Below are 20,882 nucleotides of genomic sequence, written 5' to 3'. Positions count from 1 at the left end.
ATATGTCAAAGGGACACAGAAATCCCCTGAAATAGCTCCCAATGACCAAAGCTAAAATAACTTGAACAACAAAATAAAGTAGTATTAGATTGTAAGTTGAAGTATAATATAAATATCCATGACTCTGTATGGATATTAAAAAGTGATTAATAAATGAAGATGTGGGGGAACAACAGATAAATCTCCAGTACAGAAGAATGCTAAATAATTTATGGAGATACTCTGCCCTCAAGGAAGGCGTGTGAAACTCCTCAAGTATAGACTGTGCATAATGACTTTCTTCCAAAGAGCACAGTATGGAAAGGAAGAAAAAGAGTAACTTCACAGTACAGAACCATGACAACCACTAGGTGGTTGAGATTCGTGTCAACAGTGATAAGACGTGTAAATAGCACATAGGGAACATATGGAACATAGGAAAGTGCTGATATGGGAACAGCACTTTCCCTCTGTGGTCTTCTTCCTCAAACTCATAATCCAAGTCCAACCATAAGAAAACCTCATATAAATTTGAACAGAGGGTTATTTCACAAAATCCTCCTCAAAATTGTGTAGGTCATCAAAAATAAGGAAAGTCTGAGAAATGTTACAACGAAAAAGAATCTGAGGAGACAAGATGACTAAATGTAATGTGGTGACCTGGATGGGGTCATGGAATGGCAAGGGGACAATAGGTAAACAACTAAGGAAATCTGAATAAATTATGGACATTGGTTAATGATAATATATCGATATTGGTTCATTAATTGTGACAAATCTACCGTATTAATGGAAGATGTTAGAAGCTGAGGAAGCTGGGTATGGTGTACATTTTCTCTGTACTATCTTCACAACTTTTCTTTAAATCTATTCTAAAATAAAAAATGTAATAAGGGGGCACCTGGGGGGCTCATTTGGTTAAGCAGTTGCGTTTGGCTCAGGTCATGATCCCGGAGTCCTGGTGTCGAGCCCCATGTCAAGCTCCCTGCTCTGTAGAGAGTCTGCTTTTCCCTCCCCCTCTGCTCCTCTCCTGCTTGTGCTCTTTCTCTCTCTAATAAATACAATTTTTAAGAAAAATAAAATTTTCTTTAAAACAATTTATTAAAGGAAAAAGGGCACACTGAGTGTGTGTGTATGTGTGTATGTGTGTATATGAATGTGGGTTGGAGCAGGAGGGTTGGAGAAAAAGAAAAAAAGAGAAAGGAAAACACATTCAGTATATGAGAACTACCTTCACAAGTTGACTTGCATAAGATTTGACCTTTAAATAAGTTGAACGGTGGAGCCGAAATTGGAGGTGAGCCATGCTTATCATTATTAGTAGTAGTTGGGAAAAGTCCAGCTTCTTAAATTAGCATTTTGATTCCAATTAAACCCTGGTCCCTGTAGGGTGGACTGATTCTAAAATCTCTCAGCATTGTTTTACCCTTCCTTCCAATCTCTATTAATGTCAAAAGTGTTTCAAAGAATATGTTTTTTTTTTAAAAAAGAAAGAATATATTTAGTAGGTCCAATACCCTGATCGTGACATGAATAGTTTTTTTCCATATAGATATCATTATATTTGTTTTTAAAATTCAGTGTTGATTTTATTGACTAAAAATCACATGTGCATTTAAGTAGCATTAATTGTATATTGTACGCTGCATACTTGCTCCTACTGCTCTACCCTGCATTCTTATTCTTACTCAGTGGAGCTGAATTGGAGGTGAATCATGCTTCTCGTTATTTTGAGTAGTTGGTAGAGACAATTGATGCTGCTCTGATAAGTAAAGAGGACCTCTTATTTTACCTGCACACAAAGCAATTGGTGAGCTATCAGGAATGACAGGTCAATTTTTGAAAATGGAACTGTGGGTTCTGAAAGTATCCATTGATTTTCATTCTGATTGAGCATCAATTCTGATTAATGATCAATTTCTTGGAGCTTCCCTGTGATCATACATCCGAAACAGGAAAGGGAAGTTATCTGTTTCACACATACAAATCCTGTCTTCCCCAATTGCAGAGAAGCTTGGAGAAAACCAAAGAAGGCCAGACTAGACCTTGAGACCCTCGTGGTCTTTTTTAGTGCTTTTCGTTGCTTGGTAAATGCAGACTCCATCCCCATATAAGGCTAATCCTGTCCCCAAACACTAATTGGCAACAGTACATAAAGAAAACATTATTTACAAATTTGGCAACCATGTCTCCCCCTTCCTTCCCACTCTAGTGCCCTGGTAAATCCAAATATCTTACCTGGTCACAGTGGCCACCGTGAGAGGTCCGGGGGTCACAATCACATGGCTGACACCCTCTGCCAGGGACCAGATTCCAGTATCCGTCTGCACAGCGGTCACAGGTCCGGCCCGTGACGTTGGGCAGACAAGAGCACATGCCAGTGTCAGGGTCACAGAGGCAAGTTTCCAGGCCAGGGGGACACTCAGCCGGATTCACACCAGGAGGATGGCAGGAGCACCCTGGGATCATAGAGCCACTGCTAGAGGTAAATTCAGGGACAACGCTGGCATTCAACAAACTACACGAACAGCCATTCAGATCTGGATGTTTCTCCAAAGGGCTCAAGGCAGAAACACCTTACGATATTGCAGACTTATCACGGAATCTAAGTGGGCTGAACGCATTCAACTCTTTTTGACCTCCCCACCTAGCAATATCCTGCGGTTCTGCTGGCTACATTCCAAGGGCTCACAATTGGGGTGACCAAAAACCTGGCTTTTTCCACATGCTAGTTATGATCTGAAAACAAATGGTTTACTACGTTGACTTGAATCAACTGAAATAGTTAAATATCCCCTAAAAATGAGCAGCTTACTCCTCTTTTTTTTTTTTATTATTTTAAACCATAGACTCCAACCCTTGCCCTCTGCTACATCAGCACTCCCCCAATGTATACGTTAAAGACACCGGGTGAACTGGTTCCAATGCAGAGCCCTGGAGATTCTACTCAGTGGGTCAGAGGCATAATTTGGGCATCGGCTTGTTTCTGTCCCAGCCCTGTCCTGGTGGCACCATGCCCCGAGGGCCACACTCTGCTGCCACGTTTTCCCCCAGAGCTTGACAGACTTACTCCTGCAGGTCTGATTGAGGGCAGATCCAAAGTGACCTGGTTTGCAGAACTGGCAGTTGGGCCCCTGAGTGTTGTGCAAACACTTAAGGCACTCCCCGGTTAGCGGGCTGCAGGACTCCGGATCCGTCATATCAGTGTTGTTGTTGCACACACACGGCTGGCAAGGGGCTCCGGAAACTCTGGGATTTCCATAGAAACCCGCAGAGCATTCTCCACACTGCTTACCTGAAAGAAGGGGAGAGGCAAAGGGAATGAGATGAGAAGTGTGTGTGTGTGTGTGTGAACGTGTGTATGTGTGTATATGTGTGTGTACACGTGTGTTGGGGGGCAGGGATGGAGACTGCTACCGAGAATAATTAGGCTCATCTAGGGATAATGTCACACGTTGGGGATGAAGAAGGAAAAATGTTCTGAATTAAAACCTTCACTTTGATGTATTCTCCACCCAGAGAACACAGCGATGATTCAGAGCTAGGAAGTCCGTGGTGAGGAATGCATTCTAGTTCTTCTCGAAAGAACTACAGAGTGGTAGGCACAGGATTCCCGGATCTTTATCCAACCGGGTCACCCAAGTGTGCCCCAGGATCTAACGCTAATCTCAGTTCCTGCTCTCTCTGGGGTCCCTCCACCCTCACCTGGTCCTGGAGGTGATCTAGCAGCACCCTGAGATGTAGGTCTAGCAGTGAAGATGGTGACAGTGGTTTTCTTGATGAACGAACCTTGGAGGGAGTTCTTATCAAGCACTGTATGGAGAAACCAATCCTTCGCTCCTCCACTTGCTACCCTGCCAACCACGGGGACCTGTGGTCAAATGGATGCCCAAACTGTAAGTCTATTCCCCACATCTTGGTTCATCTTTTTAGGAATGTTCTTGTCAGCCAATCATGGTCTCAGTTCTTGTTTTTTTTTTTTTCTTTTTGTTTTTTTTTAGATTTTATTTATTTATTCATGAAAGACAGAGAGAGAGAGGCAGTGACACAGGCAGAGGGAGAAGCAGGCTCCATGTGGGGAGCCCAATGCAGGACCCGATCCCGGGTCTCCAGGATCCCACCCTGGCAGAAGGCAGGCACTAAACCCCTGAGTCACCCAGGGATTCCCCCCATGGTCTCAGTTCTTAAACACTGACCAACTAAGCCAGAGGGGACATGGACGCAAAAGACATGAGAAGAGGTCAGAATGATGTAGAGACATAGTCAGCAAATAAAAAATTAGCCATGTGCTTTATTATCATGATGGTAATTATCACTGAAGAAAATAGCAGCAGCATATTTTCAAAATATGATTAAATCAAGTAGATTTTATGTTTTTTCCTTGTTGCAATATATATTCATACTCATGCTTAAACTCTTCAAAATAAAATTTTTGGTAGAGCAACAAACATAAATATTGAATTGACTTATGCGGTGTCTGTAGGATGCCCAAATCAGTGTTTCAAGACACCTGAAAAAATAAGTTATACTGGTGAAACATCAAATCAATTGGTTGATTTGATATTGAACTGTCCAATCTATTGGTTGAAATTATGTAAAGGAAGCATGTGATTAAAAGCTTTTACTTTTTAATTGCTTATGTTCTATGTTACAAGATATATATATCGCTTAATCACCTAAATGTCTTACTTAAAATGATGATGATTTTATTTTAAATAAGTCAATTTGGTTTGAACTCATTTGGTCAGTCAGTTTTCCAGAACATTATCTAACAAGTATAGTTCAGAGGAATAAGCTTTTCGTTGTCCTTGGTTTCTGAATCATTCAAATCCCTTGTTCAGTAAAGCGGCAATGCACCAGGTTGTGCCTTCTTGCCGCTGACTTAGATTCAGTACCACTCAGTTGTTCAAAGCAGATAAATTATGAACATGGGATCATTTTTTGGAGAGCAGTATGGGATAGAAGAAAAAAGGCATCATGAACTAGACTGTGTACCTGTATAACCTTGAAGACAATTGCAGATCACATCTGAGCTCCAAGGATGCTGATAACAGGAGTGGGCAAAATATTGGCTACTCGAGGGAACATCTGGACATGGGCAAGGGCGACAGGACTTTCCCGCAGCAGGATTCCCATAGTAACCATCGATGCATCTGTCAAGACAATTTCTTTGTACCAAACGTCCCCGGGAAAAGCTCACAGTAGCTGGTGTGGATTTGCTGTGCTTGAGGACAACACAACTCTCAAAACTCAGTATTTTAGAAGGTGCTCACTTGCTCTGTGAAGTGCTTCTTTGCCTTACCTTGAACGTCCCAAGGTAGAGTCATTAAACTCAATGTAGGGGCAGTTCATTTACATGTCCTATTTCAGGGACGTAAAAAGCAACGTGCCAGGCAAATAAATGCCTGTTTTTTTATTTAATCAGACATGGTCTGGCTCTTCACAAGATCTCGAAGGACACCAGGAGCGAGGATCTATCTACCTCCCCCCGCACCCCCCATCGCCCATAGCAAGGCTTCTACACTTAAATACAGCTGAGTCTCTATTCAGTGGTCCTTCAGGGAGTGTTGGGACATCGGAACAAAAGAAATAAAATTCAAGTGCATAGGGATTCCATACCTTTCACAGTTTCTTCCAGTTGTAAAACCCCCACAATTGAAGCATGACCCTGTCTCTGGGTCACAAAGTTCGGCGAACCCATTACAAAGGCAAGGGCGGCAGCTGGGAAATCCGAAGTAGCCTTGCAGGCACCGGTCACAACGGCGGCCGGCCACCTCCCCCTGGCAGGAGCACTGTCCCGTTATTTGGTCACATACAGTGGTCTTTGAGCCTTGAGGGTGGCAGTGACATGCTAGATAAAGAAAGAGACCATGTTGAGTGGAGGGACAGGTGGTGTGCTGGGGAAAGGAGTTACAGTCATGATTTTGGAGTCCTGAGCTCCCTGTGGCATCCCCATCAGGTAAATCAGGGGAGTCTGAGAATCTGGCCAGGCACCGAGCACCAGGTCAACATTTGTTCAACTGATTCACCCAATAAACAGGGTGCGGTGAGCAATCGGGTCTTAAAAGCGTTGTTTATACAGAGGACCTGAGCAATTGTCATGTTTTTAGTGCCTTATAAAATTATAATCTTTATTAAAAAATATAAAGCCCCTTCTCAAGATGGGTGGACTTTTCTTTTTCCTAGGTGAGATCACAGAGGCTCACTCCTTCCTTTTCTAGGGAACTGTTCAACCCTTTGAGCCAGTCTTCCCTATGCAAAGGCCAGAGGCCAATGACATGTTTGCCCCTTTGTGAATCTCTAGCACCTCATTTTCCTTCCTTCCTTCCTTCCTTCCTTCCTTCCTTCCTTCCTTCCTTCCTTCCTCTCTCTTTCTTCTTTCTTTCTCTTTCTTTCTTCTTTCTTTCTTTCTTCTTTCTTTCTTTCTTTCTTTCTTTCTTTCTTTCTTTCTTTCTTCTTTCTTTCTTTCTTTCTCTTTCTTTCTTTCTTTCTCCTCTTCTCTTCTTTAAAGAGAGGGAAGCAAAAGTGATAAAAAGAGATGTGTGCTGGGTAGAGAGTGACCAGCAAGGTGTGTCATCTCTCTGAACTCTGACTTAAAACATACATTCCTTCACCTGAAAGAATTAACCTACCTGGAGAGACCACCCAAGACAGGTTTCGGTGGAGAAGGCTGTTTGCACTACTGGTACACAGCGTGAACACAGAACTGCATACCCTGAACATGACACGAGCCTGGATTTCCACATGTAGACAAAGACCCATCTAAGCCCTTATCAACAGGCAGCTTAGAAGATCAGTTCCATGGCTCTTTGCGACCCCAGCATCAGAGAGATGACAGCGTGGTCCCCTTCCTCATATTCTCAATCTCGCTGTTCTTTTAGCCTGGACAGCCACTGGGCTTTACTGCCAGGTCACAAAGCTGGGTTGGCACAGCTGACACCTTTCCCGGTATCCCTCCCACATCCTCCCTGGACTTGCCATCTCTTTGATACAGACCACAAAACCCCAGAAGCCTGGGCCATGTCTTTACCATCACTCATGCTTCCTTCACAAATTTGCATGTCATCCTTGTGCAGGGGCCACGCTGATCTTCTGTGTACCATTCCAATTTTAGTATATATGCTGCCAAAATTGGCACCATCACTCATGATTCCTAATGGAGCTCTGTATACAGTTGGTGCCCACTGAACGGATGAATGAAATATGATGGGAATTTTTTTTTCACATTTTATCTATAAAGACAGACAGCCCGAGTAATGTAGTCCAATTCCCTGGCCCCTCCTCTTTCAAACTCCCACAATGATTTCCCTATCTTCAAAACTCCAAAACTCCAAGACCATGCATGTCTTCCCCCATCTATCTTTTGCTACGTACGGTGACAGCCATGATGTCCCAGACCGTAGCTTCCAGTTGAGCACCTGTCACAGCAGCGCCCGGCCACATGAGGCTTACATTGGCACTGGCCCCCAAGTCGGCTGCAGCTGAGCCCCACCGAGCCCTGGGGGTGACACTTGCAGGCTGTGGGGAGCCAAAGAGGGCAGTTAGAGGCGAAGGAAGTGACAGAGAAGTCCCTGGTCCTGTTGGGAGCTTTAGTTCACTTCTCTTTCACTTGCTATTTCTGTCATCCTTGACTCCTTCATCCATTAAATGGGAAAAATATAGGATCTACCCCAGGGAATTATAAGGATTAAAGACAATAAGGCCTCTGAAGTACCTAGAACTGTGTGGCATGTAGTAGGTGCTCAATAAACATTACTGACTAAGCATACCTTAACAATTAATGTTAATGTTACTTAACAAGTTAGTGAAAGGCTTAAACTGTTTGAATAATCAGCTGTTCCAATATAATCATTATTATTGACGTTACTCCTTTAATTCCTGACGATCTATGTTGGTGCTGGACTATCTGTTTGATTTCCCTTCTTCCATCACTTTCATGAGGTTGTGGGCATTCTGAAGCCAGCGTCCTGCAGTATAACGGGAAACGCGCTTGCGCAGAACTCAGGAAGCCTGGGCTCTCACTGTAGCTGTCACTCTACAGCTGGAGGGAGATTTTGCCAACTACCCCTCTACCTGCCGTCACTGGGAACATATAACAAAATTTGAAGACATTTTTGAATGTCACAACTGGCGGGAAGGTGCTACCGGTATCAGGTGGGCAGAGGGGAAGGGAGGCTGCTACGCTTCCTATAATGCACAGGGCAGCCCCCCATGCCGACCCCTCCACAACAAAGCATTAACCAGCTCCAAATTTCAGAAGTGCTAAGGGTGAGAAACACCAGGCTGTGGCTTAGTGAAATGGACAAATCACCTAATGTGTTTGGACTCCAAGAGGCTTACTTACTGAATGAAGGTTTGAGGATGAAAGAAGTTGTTTGGAGTTCAGTCTGGCCCTCAATGTCCAGGATTCCAAATTAGTATTTTAGGACCATTGTTCTAGGGCTCTAGTGGCCCAATGTACTAGAAGGCTCCTTCTTTATGCACCTACTCTACTGTGCATTGGGATTCCAACACCTCAGATGGACTGAGTGCCTAATCACTGGGCAATTGGTATTGACATTGGTTGTTTGGAGTAGCTGCTACAATAAATGAGATCGACTCACTCACATTCCAAAAAGCTGTGTGTCGGTGGAGCCCATGAGGCCAGTACTCACCTATAGCCCCGTTGTGCAGCTTGGCAGACATGCTGACTATAAGCCTTTCACACACACCGGGGGACACCTGAGGTCCCATCTTTGAGGCGATCTCAACACAGTTGTGCAGCTGATACTCCTCTAAATCCTGCTTGCTGCAGAAATTCTCCAATGAACTGATTTGGGGAATCAGACCAAGCTTTTAAAATAATACAAAAAAGAAGACTTAGGTTCATAACTGTCTCCTGTTCAAGATTCTAGTTATATAAACAAGTAGATCTATGAGAAGATTTTAAGATTTTCATTTTATTTAAGAAATCTTTTTAAAAAATTAATATATTTTTAGAAGATTTTATTTATTTATTCATGAGAGACACACAGAAAGAGAGAGAGAAAGAGACACAGGCAGAGGGAAAAGCAGGCTCCATGCAGGGAGCCCGACGTGGGACTCGATTCCGGGTCTCCAGGATCACGTCCTGGGCCGAAGGCAGGCACTGAACCGCTGAACCACCCAGGCTGCCCTATTTAAGAAATCTTTAAATATTTACATTTATTGACTTGGGACAAAAAAAAATAAGACTTTTAAAAATCATTCTTATTATATTTTTAGCTTGCTTGTGAATTTGTCTTAGATTTCAAAGACTTTTAACTAGGCTACTTGTGACAAATTTAGAAAGTACAGCTTAGTGCATTCCATAATATTAACTGTGGAACTCTAATTCCAAAAAACCATCCTTTTAAAAGTTTTGTCCTTTGCAATTACATATGAACAGTGGAGTCCTACAACAAACTCTCTGCCTCTTAGAGAGTCACAGTGTAGATGAACTTACTAAAGCTCTGAGAAGTCCTGCAACAAAAATACTTTTAAACTCAGCGCTTCCATGCTCGTTTAACCACTTGGTCCCATATTCAAGTAACACTTACTAACATCCCATAAACTCAATATTTCACAGATGCATTTTGTGAATTGCTGGGTTAGGCCATCCAGCTATTAGAGGGACAAACACATTGTTCTAAGCTTATTCTCAAAGAAGGATCATCTGTATCACATCTGATACCTATGTGAAGAAAAGTCATACAGTTATATTTCTTGAGAAGATTTTACCGAAGTTATAACCGACAACCATTTAAAATCTTTTTGAGGGACTCCTGGGTGGCTCAGCGGTTTGATCTTCTGGCTCAGTGGTTCTCAATATGGCAGGTGCCATCCCCTAAGGGGCATTTTGCAGATTCCGAGGGGTGGTTTTGGTTGTCATGGCCATCAGATGAGGTGTGTTGCTGGCTTTTAGTGTGTGTGGGGGGATCAGAAATCCCAGACATTTTGACCAAAAGGAAAATCCCCCTGCATGAGAGACAAATCTTTGTTTATAATTATGTGTTGAAGGACTTACCCTATGTTTTAAAAGCATGTTACACATGTTTGCAGCACACCTGCTTTCATGGCTATCTCACACTGAGTGATCCTACACATATGAGCGTGTCCCTGCCTTCTGTGTATTTATGCCAGAGTGTAGACATATACTGAAGTACATAGTGTTTCTCTATGGGCTACTTTCTTTTGATGTCTCTTCGTATGTGCACATTACCCAGACGTTGTCTGGGGTTACGTGTGCAGGTGGGCTATAATGCCAATGAACTGCACTTTGAGCCGGTGAAGAGTGTTACAAGATATTTGCAATAAAGAGAGGAGGTCGGGTCAGGCGATGCTGGGAATCACCGCTCGAGCCACACAGAGCTTTTCCGTTCAGTGAGCTGTCATAGCTTCCAGTAACTCTCGGGCCACGTTGCCATCTCCTGTGTAATGTCTGCATTCCTCCCTATAGACAGTAAGCCCCGGCACATCGGGCAAGGCGCTTGTCTTGTTTACACCCGCGGCCTACTGCAATGTCTAATTTACAGTAACGACTTCATAAATATTTGCTCAATAAAGAAGTATATATACCCGTCTAGAGTCGTCTCTTCAAGTTGACACTAAAAGGACTGCGCTCTCCAAACACGAACTGAGAGTGAAGGGAGAGGCAGAAAGAAGCCGGATTGGCTAGGGTTGCAGATGAGGGCTGCCAACCAGGGATTCATTATCTATAGTCACTGGTCTGAGGCAGTTTAGGGGAAGCCCGTCCTGGCACCCAGCAGATAGGCCAGATGATAAGAGTCCCTGTCAAGCTATAGGATTTTGTAATGTCATGACTCCCTTCTTCTAGAAACTTCTAAAGACTTTGTTTATCAAGTATAGTCCATCCCATGGTTTAAAAGAATGGCAGCTTTACATTCTAGCATGGTTAATATACTTTCAACTCCAAACACATTTTCAGGGAAGCATAGATCATGGGATCAGGGTGACTGAAGGAAAATTTGTAACTGTTTCTCCATATTTGCCAAATAAAAGCTATTTCTGCAGAAGGAGCATCCAGGGTTGAACAAAGCTTTCGCTTGGGCTTCTTGGTAATACATCCTAGTCTTAGATATAAATGTTCATCAGGCTGCAGAGAAGAATGAACTTGGAAGGGCCAGGGCCCAGGCAGTCAAGCATCTTGCCAGAGCAGCAAAATTGGTGGGATGGAAATAAGTGCATCAGTCTGTAATCAGAAACGTGCATTGACTTTCTCCTCCTGGACATCTGGGGTCGGGGTCTCGCAGGGACTTTGTAGGTGCCCTGCCCAGATCTTCCCGTTCGCCAGCTGCTGTGCCATTGGCTGCTGAAGGCACACAGCTGCCTCTTTCTCCAGAAACTTGGACTCAGCCGACTGGTCTAGAAGTCGACATGGTCACTGAGGGTGGGCGGGGTGGAGGACCGGGCGCACGCAGGCCCACCACTGCCTCCGGGAGGAACCAGCTCTGTGGCAGTAATGCTCCCAAGCTCCCAGTGGAGTTGGCTACACTGAAGTGGGGATCACATCCTTGCTCGGTTCCCACCCCTGTCCCTCGCGCCTCTTCCCCCACCAGCACACCCTCAACAAAGCAGGGGTACCCGAGTCCCTGTCTCAGCTTGGGCTTCTGGGAAATCTGACCTGAGAGAGGATCTAGCCTCTCCTTGGAAGCTCTGACAGTTTGCCAAGAACAGGCTCTTCTCCCAATTTTCATCCAGGCTTTACTGTTTTGGTAGCTACGTGTAACAGAACGATCGCTTGAGAACCAACCAATGGAAATATTTTTCAGTGAATTTCAAGTTACCCGTTTATATTATGTGTCTATCAAATATCACTGCAGTGATTTTAGTACACGCCTGTCTTCTGTATCAGGCTGAGAATTCTTGGAGGGCAGGGGCCTTATACCCCAGGAACCAGCACACTATCAGCCCATGTCTGCTCGGTGAATGCGCGATGCATGGATAATTTGCATGGATGCGTGAAATAGAGCATCAAGTCATAATCTTTGAAATTTACAAAATTATAAATATTCAGGGTATGGATGTAAGATGGGGAGTGTCTTAGCTCTCCTAAATTTGAGTTTCATAACTATTATTGTTATATAATAATTTATATTTATGTTATATTTATATTATTATTATTATAAAATCAACTGGAAGCCAACTCTATGGCCCAAATCTATGGCGGAAAGATGTCGGGAGAAGTCATTTGAGGAAATATTACCCATCATTCCTAAAAATGATAGGAAGATTACGTAAGCACCATAAGAAAACACTTATGATATAAGGGAACTGAAAAATACCTGTCTACGTACTTGTATGAGCGTTCGGATCACAGTGATATAAAGACACAGTATATAAAAAGTGGAACTTACAAGACGATGACACTTTCAGTGATAGAATTTCTTCCTGAACTTTCTGGGTGCCAGGACGCTGTGGTGGCTCCGAGCGGGGGCTCGGCCATCAGGGAGTCTGTCTCTGACCGCTGACTCCTTGCTCATTGGCTCTGTGAGCCTGGGTCTCAGTTCTGTCATCTATAAAATGGGCACAACGACAGGGCCTACCTCATAGGCTTGTCGTGAAGACTAAATAGTATGTAAATCACTTCCAACCGTTGTTGGCACAGGCTGTTCCGTAAGGTCTGTGATCGGTATTAGGTGACGTTGATAGAGAATAAGTGATTTTTTTTTTATCATGAAAAAACTCATTTATACTTCTAAAGAAACATTTCACCATGGAGTCTAAAAGTAGAACGATAATGGGGCTCAGTTTAGACGGAAGCACCCCCGGTGCTGCGTGATACTTACTGAATCCACCAAGATGTGTGAATGAGCGTGGGACCCTCCTTCCAAAGGCTGGGAAAAATAGGCGTCTATGGAATATTGTACATCTGGTTCTAAACAGATGGGTGTGGGAAGCAGCACGATTCTGTATTAAGAGAAATAAAGCAAAAATTCAGTGACAAATGTACGATTATGTAACCTAAGCAGCCAGAGCATTTGCTGGTGCTCTCTACCTGCGCTGAAGTGGGTTCAACTGTGGGGCAGAGGCCAGGTCTATACCAGCTCGGGTGGGTTGGTCGGACAGCAAATTCACTGTCGGATCCTCTCTGTGGCTCTTGCACAGGTCTGTGCCAAATAGCAAAGCCTTAGGAACTAATAGTCATGAGCTGTCACGACTGCTCTGGGAAAAGGATGGAACGCATGTCCTTCATCCTGTCTGTCATACTCATCTCAACAGGGGCTCTGATTTATTTTGCCACAAGTCTCTGATGCAAAATTAGTGGCCTCAAAATTAGTAGTTTTACCTTATAGACTCCCAGATGTTGCGATCATGCCAGCTTACTCTTACTCTTGTAGCATTTCACTGTGTCACCTCTCAAGGCCATCTGGGGAATGGGAAAGGAACTTTCGAGACTGAGAATCAGGAGATCGAGGCTAGAATCCTGGTTCTGCAGTACATTAGCTATGAGACTGGGGGGCAGGTCTCCAAGCATTCTCATTCTCAACCCCTCCTTGCCTGTTGAAGAGGAAGTCTACCTCGGTGAGTTGTTAGCAAGCTAAAATATGATCTTAAATGTGCAGCTTAGTGTAGCACACAGCAAACAATAAGTGTCACAATGTCCTTTAATACACCTCTCTTCCTGCTTGGTTCTTTGACACATCTACATAGGTAGATGAAGAAAATTCAAAGAAGTCTTCTATGTTTGAGAACAGGTCCCAAGCATACCTGGAAGCCGCCGGTAGAGGGAAAGGTGGTGGCCGTGGCCATGGAGTCTCGTGCGTACAGTGCTTGCTCCCTCCAAGGGGGTTAACCAGGACCTGGACGGCCCAGTCGGCTGCGGGCTAGACAGGCATGACATAAAAAGCATATCCTTGGTGAGAGTGGACACACAACGCATGACTCATGGACACACTTGGACTCAAATTTGCAACCCACAGGCCTCTGGGAAAAGAGGATTTTGGAGCTGAGAGAAGTCTGAGAGGCTCACTCTCAGCTCTAAGTCACTGGGGTCTGAATTGAGACCCAGGCAGATGGAACATTGTCTCTGGCTGTAGCAATAGTTAATGCGCTGGAAAAGCCCTGGTGCTCCTGACAGGCCTCATCTTTAACCTCTGTCTCCCAAAGAGTCAATTAACTCATCCTATCCCTGGATCATAGAACAAAAATGAAAATTTAGAATCCTTCACGAAAGGATATTTACTTCCCCCCCATGTTATTTTGCATAAATATTATTATATAAATATATCATGATGTAGATTTTGTTATATAATATTTGATTATCATATTACTAAATCTATTTGTAGGTGTCTAGATACGCATAGATATATTTATAGCATATGCTAATTAGCTCTACTCTGAAAGCTATGCAATTTGGAAATGCTTTTTTTTTTTTTTAAAGATGTCACAGATGTGTCCTCTCTCTGGAAAAAATAAAAGATATATATATTGTATATATATATTTATATTATATTTTTAATGACCCATATACTCATCAGGTCCAAGTTCATTGAAGTCCCTTGGCTTTCATTTATAAGTGAGAAGTAGAGAATTATGTCATATAAGAGTTTCAAAGTGGGTCAGACGCTCTAGTCGTACAATGCACCATGCGTGCTTCCAGAATGTGGTCGCTGGAGGAAGTCTGGGGGCTCTGAGACCTCCCCCAGCCTGATAAAATATTCTTCCGGGGAAATGGTCTGTGGGGTTTCAGATTATCAGAGAAAAACTTATGCAAAGAAAACATTAGGAACCACTGCTCTAGATCAAGTGTTTTTCTGATTTGGTTTCTACTCTGCCTTAGATATTTCTCCAAAGGCAGGGGGAGGAGGCAAGAGGAGCAGCCTGCTTATAGTTTCTTTTCGTTCCAGGGTAAATTCCAAGTGCAAAATCAACACCTCTTCTGCATGAATCTGCATCTCTGTGCACAGGTCCGCTTATTAAATTTTTAGAAAAAAGTCCCAGGAGGGCAGAATTTGTGTTCAGTTAGATTTTTTTTTTTTTTATCATTCTTCTACAAACATTCCATCACCACTTCCTCAGACCTTGTGCCTTAGATATAGAACTTCAACTTGAGCTTCTCTCCATGGAATAAAGCATGTCTGCCTCTGGCTTACTGTGTTGTTTTAATATTGTTAGGAAACTCTTTGATTTATAATGCTCTCCAGATGTGCTATTTTTTTTTTTTTATTTTTTTTTATTTTTTGCAAATCACTTTCTGATGACCCTATCTAGCAAGACTGGAGAGGAAGCTCATAGTTCAAGAATGTTCTCCAGGTGGCTTTTTACCCCTGAAGAAGTCGTTGGATACCTGAGTTTCATAGCGAAGGGCAACGGTGAAGTCCATGGGAAAGGAGATGTTGGCGACAGCAAATCTCAAGCCAGCCCCAGAGAGAACCCTGGCAAATCCAGGTCCAGTCCACGCAGCAGGGGTCCCAGGCACTGGTTCTCGGAAAACAACGTGAACGACAGGCGCCTGGCCAGAAGTCACTGAGCCCTATAATTAGAGAGGAATGCACACAGCTTTGCCTACAGTCGAGTCCTGGAAGAGCTCAGAGAGAGAGAGAGAAAAAAAAAGTATGCATTTCCTGATGTGTATAGGATCCATCTGAGTCACAGATAAATTATTTCAACCAGCATAGGGTCCAGAATGCAGCTGAGAAATAATATGCTGAATCTGCAGCTTTGGGACATATGTGACTGTGTGGAATGATTGATTTGAAAGCCATGTCACCGGAAACCACTTTAAACTTAAGTACCCCACGTGCTAATGAATTGAACAAATTCCACACTGGTGACCTTGGGTTTTCTCGGACAGGACTGTGGGATCCTGGCCAAAATATGGAGGGAAAGAAAAATATTCCCATGCTTACTTCACGGACTTTGCCTAATTATGCACGACACTGAGAAAAACCCACCCAGATTTATTTTTTTGGTGGGGATATTTCTTCCACACACATGTGAGAAACGCTCTTCTATCTGTTTGGAGACGTGGAAGTATAAAATTTGTTACACACTTGATTGATTGGCATCCCTGATGGTCTCTATGCTGGCTCTCAGCCGGGGGCCGTCTGGATCCTGCAGATAATACTTTAATGACTTTTGCATCTGCCTCCCGGAGCTCGCAGCCTCCCCCCAACTCTGCCTCTTGTGGCTTCTTGCCTGTATCACCGCAACAGCGCCTTGGCCTCTCTCTCCATCCTCTCCCTGGTCCATGCACATTGTCCACCACTGCCAGTAAGTGTTTCACACTCTTTCCAACTGCCAACAGAATCACGCCCAGATTACTTAGCCTGGATGGAGTTCAAGTTGCTTGGTGATCTAGCCCAAATTGCTCTTCGTTTGATAATTGTTTATTCAGTAACAGTTCAATGCCAGTCCCTGCATCAGGGACGCGAAGATGAATAGGATAGAGTCCTTGCTACGAGTTTGGAGTCTCGCATCAGGGACCGAAATGTCAATAAGAAACTATAGCAACCAGATTAGGTTTCCACAGATACATGCAAACGTGCCTATATACCCTCAGGATGGCAGTAGACACAGCAGGTGCCCCCCCCCCATCCCCTCTACCTAGTTGGTGCACCCACCCCCGACTTGCTGTGTGTGTGGCTTCTAAGAGCTCACAGTTGCCTCTCTCTCTGGAGAATTGCCCCACCCCATACCTCCTCCCCAATCCCACCTCCACTCCTGCCCCCCCGGGGGTAGCTGCAGCCAATGGCTTCTCAGTACAAGGGTAGGGAAAGCTAACTTTGCCTTCTCAGCGACAGGACAACTTGGTCTGCAGTTTATGCTTCCAAACTCCTTCATAGATCAAGGTTTGTTTTACCTGAGACTACATCTTATTCTTTCCTCCTGTCTTGTTTCCATCATCCTATTACAGAGTTTTCCTGAACAAGACTTCCTGAAGAGATCACATGCACCTGAACCCAGTCTTGGGCTCTGTTTCTAGGACACTTGACCTGAGACCTTTGGTGCCAGACTGTTTACCTAGAAGCAGACTCCAAGATGCAATTAGGGGGAAGGACGGTTTTCGGTTCAGCAAGCAGTGAGGACCTCAGTGTGTAACATGGTATTGATGATCCCTGGAATGTGTCAGCAGAGCAATTGCCAAACCTGTCACCTGTGGAGAACTGGGACAGGATAAGGGGGTGGGTGCCAACTGGAGTGATATATCTGGCACTGGGAGATATGGGGGAGCAGTAATTATAAGGACTGTGGATACAGGTGACAGTTGTTGAATCACTGATGCTTGATGAGACAAGATGACAGGTTTAGGGCAATTTATCACCAATCCAAAGCCGAGTGTAAGAATCAGAGGGCCTCCCTGGAGGTATTTAAGGACTCCTCTCCTTTAGCTAGATGGCGGGAAGAGCTGAAGATCAGACATGGGACATAGTTGTAAGACTTGCAGAAGCTCAGAGAAGCCTGAACTCTTAGCCTAGGTAAGTCACCAATGCCAGAGTCAGGCCTTTCACAGGGAAGAAGAGTGAGGTTCTCCTGAGCATTTTCAGACTACAGAGGTAATCCACTCACTCTTATTGGAAAATAAAGCCTCTTCACTCCACCTCTCCCGCATTTGAGGACAATGCAGAAACCTCAAATGATGCAGGTGCCTTGGAAGAAAATGTGTGCCTTCCTCAGGATCTGTCTACATTACCCCCTCTTGACCACTTGCCTGATAATTAGGATCAAGTTTCAGCATAATCTGACTAGGAAAGTGCTGGATCCCTGGGAGGCTTCTGGCCAACATACACCAGTAACAACTGGGAGGGAATGGTTGCCTATGGGTCCTGAGCTTGCTAGACCAAGGAGCCAGAATATGAAACTGGATGAAGAGAGTTTGTTGATTTGGGGTCACGAGTCATATAGGATTCAATAGCCTGGCAAGAGCCCTGGAGCCTTGGGAGATGGATCCAATATATTGCTGGAGTAGCTCTTGGAAGCTTGGCAAAAGCTGTGGCCCTGAGGAAAGGAAGTAGAGGCTCCAGAACAGCCATAGCAGGCTGTAGAGGAAGGGATACAAGGCTCAGGGTAGTAAGCACACTAGAATGGACCTAAGATGCAAGACCAGAAAACACACCAACTGATTATATTCCTTAAAGGCCTAGAAGACACACTATATATCAGGACAGTAAGCAATGAAGGGGGAGAAGGGCTCTAGCATCACTGAAAAGCTGAGTTTGGGGTATCCTCTGTAGGCTGGTAGCTTACATCATTATAAAATTGAGCTCCTTAGTATCCCTGCAGAGGACAGGATCGCAGACTATCAAAGACCGGGTAACACTTAACTCTCAAAAGCAAGATGAGTCTAATTCTTATAATGGACAGCAAGATTGGAGTAAGAGACAAGGGGGCCTGACCCATAGGAATCTTCTGTGGAGATGATTAATAGAACATGGTATTCCTAGGAATGAGATAGGTGAGCAGACAACAAAGGTATTGCTTCATATATATAATCAAAAGTGATCCAGTGAATTAGCAAAAGGCTGAGGTCAGCTGCCAACACGGAAAGGCATGATGCTTTGTCAAGTTCCTAGATCTGAGCCACTTCTCGGATCCAGAACCCAGTGATGGAAAAGGGGCCAGATCCCCACAAAGAAAGACTCTTCAACATCATGGCAAGTGGAAACCAGGTACCCAAAGTGCCATCACAGTCCCCTTGTTAGAAGAAGGGCATAGAAGTGTCAAGTAACGTATGGGGTCTTGGCCTAAGTTCTTCTTACAATAGGTTCACTGCATTTACTGAACCACCCATTGAGTATTTCCTCCAATTCCTGAATATGTAACTGGAATGGACCTGCTTAGCAGTGGACATTGAGTCTTTGACCTGTAAGGTAACATAAGAGCTCTTATACTAGGAAATGCCAAGTAAAAGCTTGTGAGATGTCCAGCCTCCTCCCCTTACTCCCCACCGAGCCAATGTAGTAAATGAAAAACCATATTGCAAGTCGGCAGTATCCTCAAAGTGCTACTCTCAGGACTTGGTGGCAGTTCCCATCATATCCTCACTACAAACTTAGTACAAACCTAACCAGTTTCTGGTCCCACTTGCAGCCATTGTGCTTGATGGCTTATCTTTACCAGAGTAGATGAACACCACCTTCATACATGACACGTGGCTATTGAATGCAAGATGTGTTCTTTTCCATCCCCATACAGAAGAAGGAACAGAAGCAATTTGTATTGACCTCGAGTGGGCAGCAGAGTATTTTCAGCCTTGCCTGAAAGCTGTTCATTCTCCCACTCTCTGTAACAGGATAGCCCAAAAGGGTTTGAACCATCCAGCCATTCCACAACATATCACACTGATTTCCTATATTAAAGGATAGTGAAGTGGGTCCCATGGTACAAGGTGACATTATGTGATCTCCCCTAGAGATAATCAGACACTCTATGGCCTTGGTCAAGGAGGGCTCACAGGGTGTCTGATTCACCAGTGAGGGAAAGTAGAACACCTCCTCAGGTCATTGGGCCCACCTCACAGCAAAAGAAGTATAGAATGGTCATGTGACTTTGAGATCCACTGCTCCTACACAAACCAAGCCATTCAGAGGATGCTAACCTCAGATGGCGGTGGAATGGGGCCTTTTAGATGCATCAGCCTCACTAGCTTGGAAATGACACCTGGTGAGATAGGACAGTGTTCTGGGGTTTTTTTACTCCTTAGAGTGAAGGCCTTTATGGGATGCTGTGTCCCCAACAGGGAGAAAACATGGGTGTGGAAATCAGGTAGGGGTAGTCAAGCTCACTGGCACTGATGGTGATCATGGGAATTTGGGCTTCTTGTGCTTGCAACTTTAGGCTCTGTGGGTCTAGATGCCTTGATTTTTGGGCAGGAATGAAAAATTCCTCTAACCTTAATGCCATGGCTGCTGCATGGGCACCTGAGCTCCTCATGACAACAGAGCAGGAGGCCTGGGAAGAAATGACCATAACTGGAAGGGCTGATGCTGTATAATCAGGACATGAGGAATACGCATGGCATGGAGGTGGCCCACTAAGACACCTTTGGCATTCCCTTACAGGTAGCTTGAGAAGACCATGGAAACCAGGGGCTCAGGCCCTGGAGGAATGAGGGTCTAGGGCATCCTCTCCAGCAGAAGTGCTAGGTGAGGATGAGGGGAATCTAGAATGGGTGGCAAGGAGGGAGGAAGATAGTGAGTTTCAGTTTCAACCTTGGGACCAAACCAGCTGGAGGCTGCAGTTTGTCCCCAGATCTCCTTTTGTAACACTCCCCAGGAATTGTGACCGATTGGAATCCTGGAGAACCTGTGCTTGCATGGAATGAACTTAACGTAAGAGGCAAATGGGCAGGGTCAGCCTCATGCGCGTGCACTCTGTGTACTTGCAGAGGGTCTCGTGTTCAGAAGGGCCCAGAGTTCGGCTTAATGCTCTGCTGTCACCATCTTGAAATGATGATTTTATCTTTGAAATTGTTTTATAAGTGAAGTCTCTTGGGACAATGTAGCGCACATGTGAGCAGAAGAGATATGCCCGCCACGTGCCTGTTCACTCACCCCCAATGTTCACAAACCACACACACGATGCCAGTGAGCATAGCATCCAAATGGACCTACTATGCGCATGCGTTCAGTGAGACCAAGCGTGCAAATAAGGTAAATGTGCTACATTTGTGACTGAGTAAGCAGGGTGCTGACAGCTCCAAGGAGCCAGGCTTCCCGTTCCAACCAGAACTTGCTTTGAAAGCAGAAAGAAGGCAAAGGCGTTCTAAGAAAGACATTATTCATGTTGCTTCCCTGTATCGGCCAGCTGCTTGCACCAAGGGATGACTAGAAGGAAGAAAAGATAAGGTGACTTCTGGCTGCCTTTCTTGCAGCGCTCCCTTACTCATTGGTACGCTGAGGGCAGGCAGTGTTGGCAGGACGCATACCAAGAAGTGAAATGAA

At 44.5% G+C, this 20,882-nt stretch overlaps 1 protein-coding gene and 1 non-coding gene across 2 annotated transcripts in view; both read right to left on the bottom strand.

Annotated features, from left to right (window-relative positions):
• LAMB4 (laminin subunit beta 4) overlaps positions 1 to 20,882 on the bottom strand; it is a 98,909-nt gene that overhangs the window by 34,282 nt on the left and 43,745 nt on the right. The window contains 9 exon segments of the mRNA XM_035701297.2: positions 2,218 to 2,438; positions 3,050 to 3,274; positions 4,975 to 5,132; positions 5,599 to 5,830; positions 7,354 to 7,497; positions 8,634 to 8,811; positions 12,786 to 12,906; positions 13,708 to 13,823; positions 15,287 to 15,472. Coding sequence (XP_035557190.2) covers positions 2,218 to 2,438; positions 3,050 to 3,274; positions 4,975 to 5,132; positions 5,599 to 5,830; positions 7,354 to 7,497; positions 8,634 to 8,811; positions 12,786 to 12,906; positions 13,708 to 13,823; positions 15,287 to 15,472 — 1,581 coding nt within the window.
• Positions 7,011 to 7,117, bottom strand: LOC112661548 (U6 spliceosomal RNA). The gene has a single exon (XR_003137780.1). It is a non-coding gene; the product is annotated as a U6 spliceosomal RNA (small nuclear RNA).

This window comes from Canis lupus, chromosome 18, assembly GCF_003254725.2.
Source record: "Canis lupus dingo isolate Sandy chromosome 18, ASM325472v2, whole genome shotgun sequence".
Taxonomy (NCBI): Eukaryota; Metazoa; Chordata; class Mammalia; order Carnivora; family Canidae; genus Canis; species Canis lupus.
This window is presented reverse-complemented; position numbering and strand designations above follow the sequence as displayed.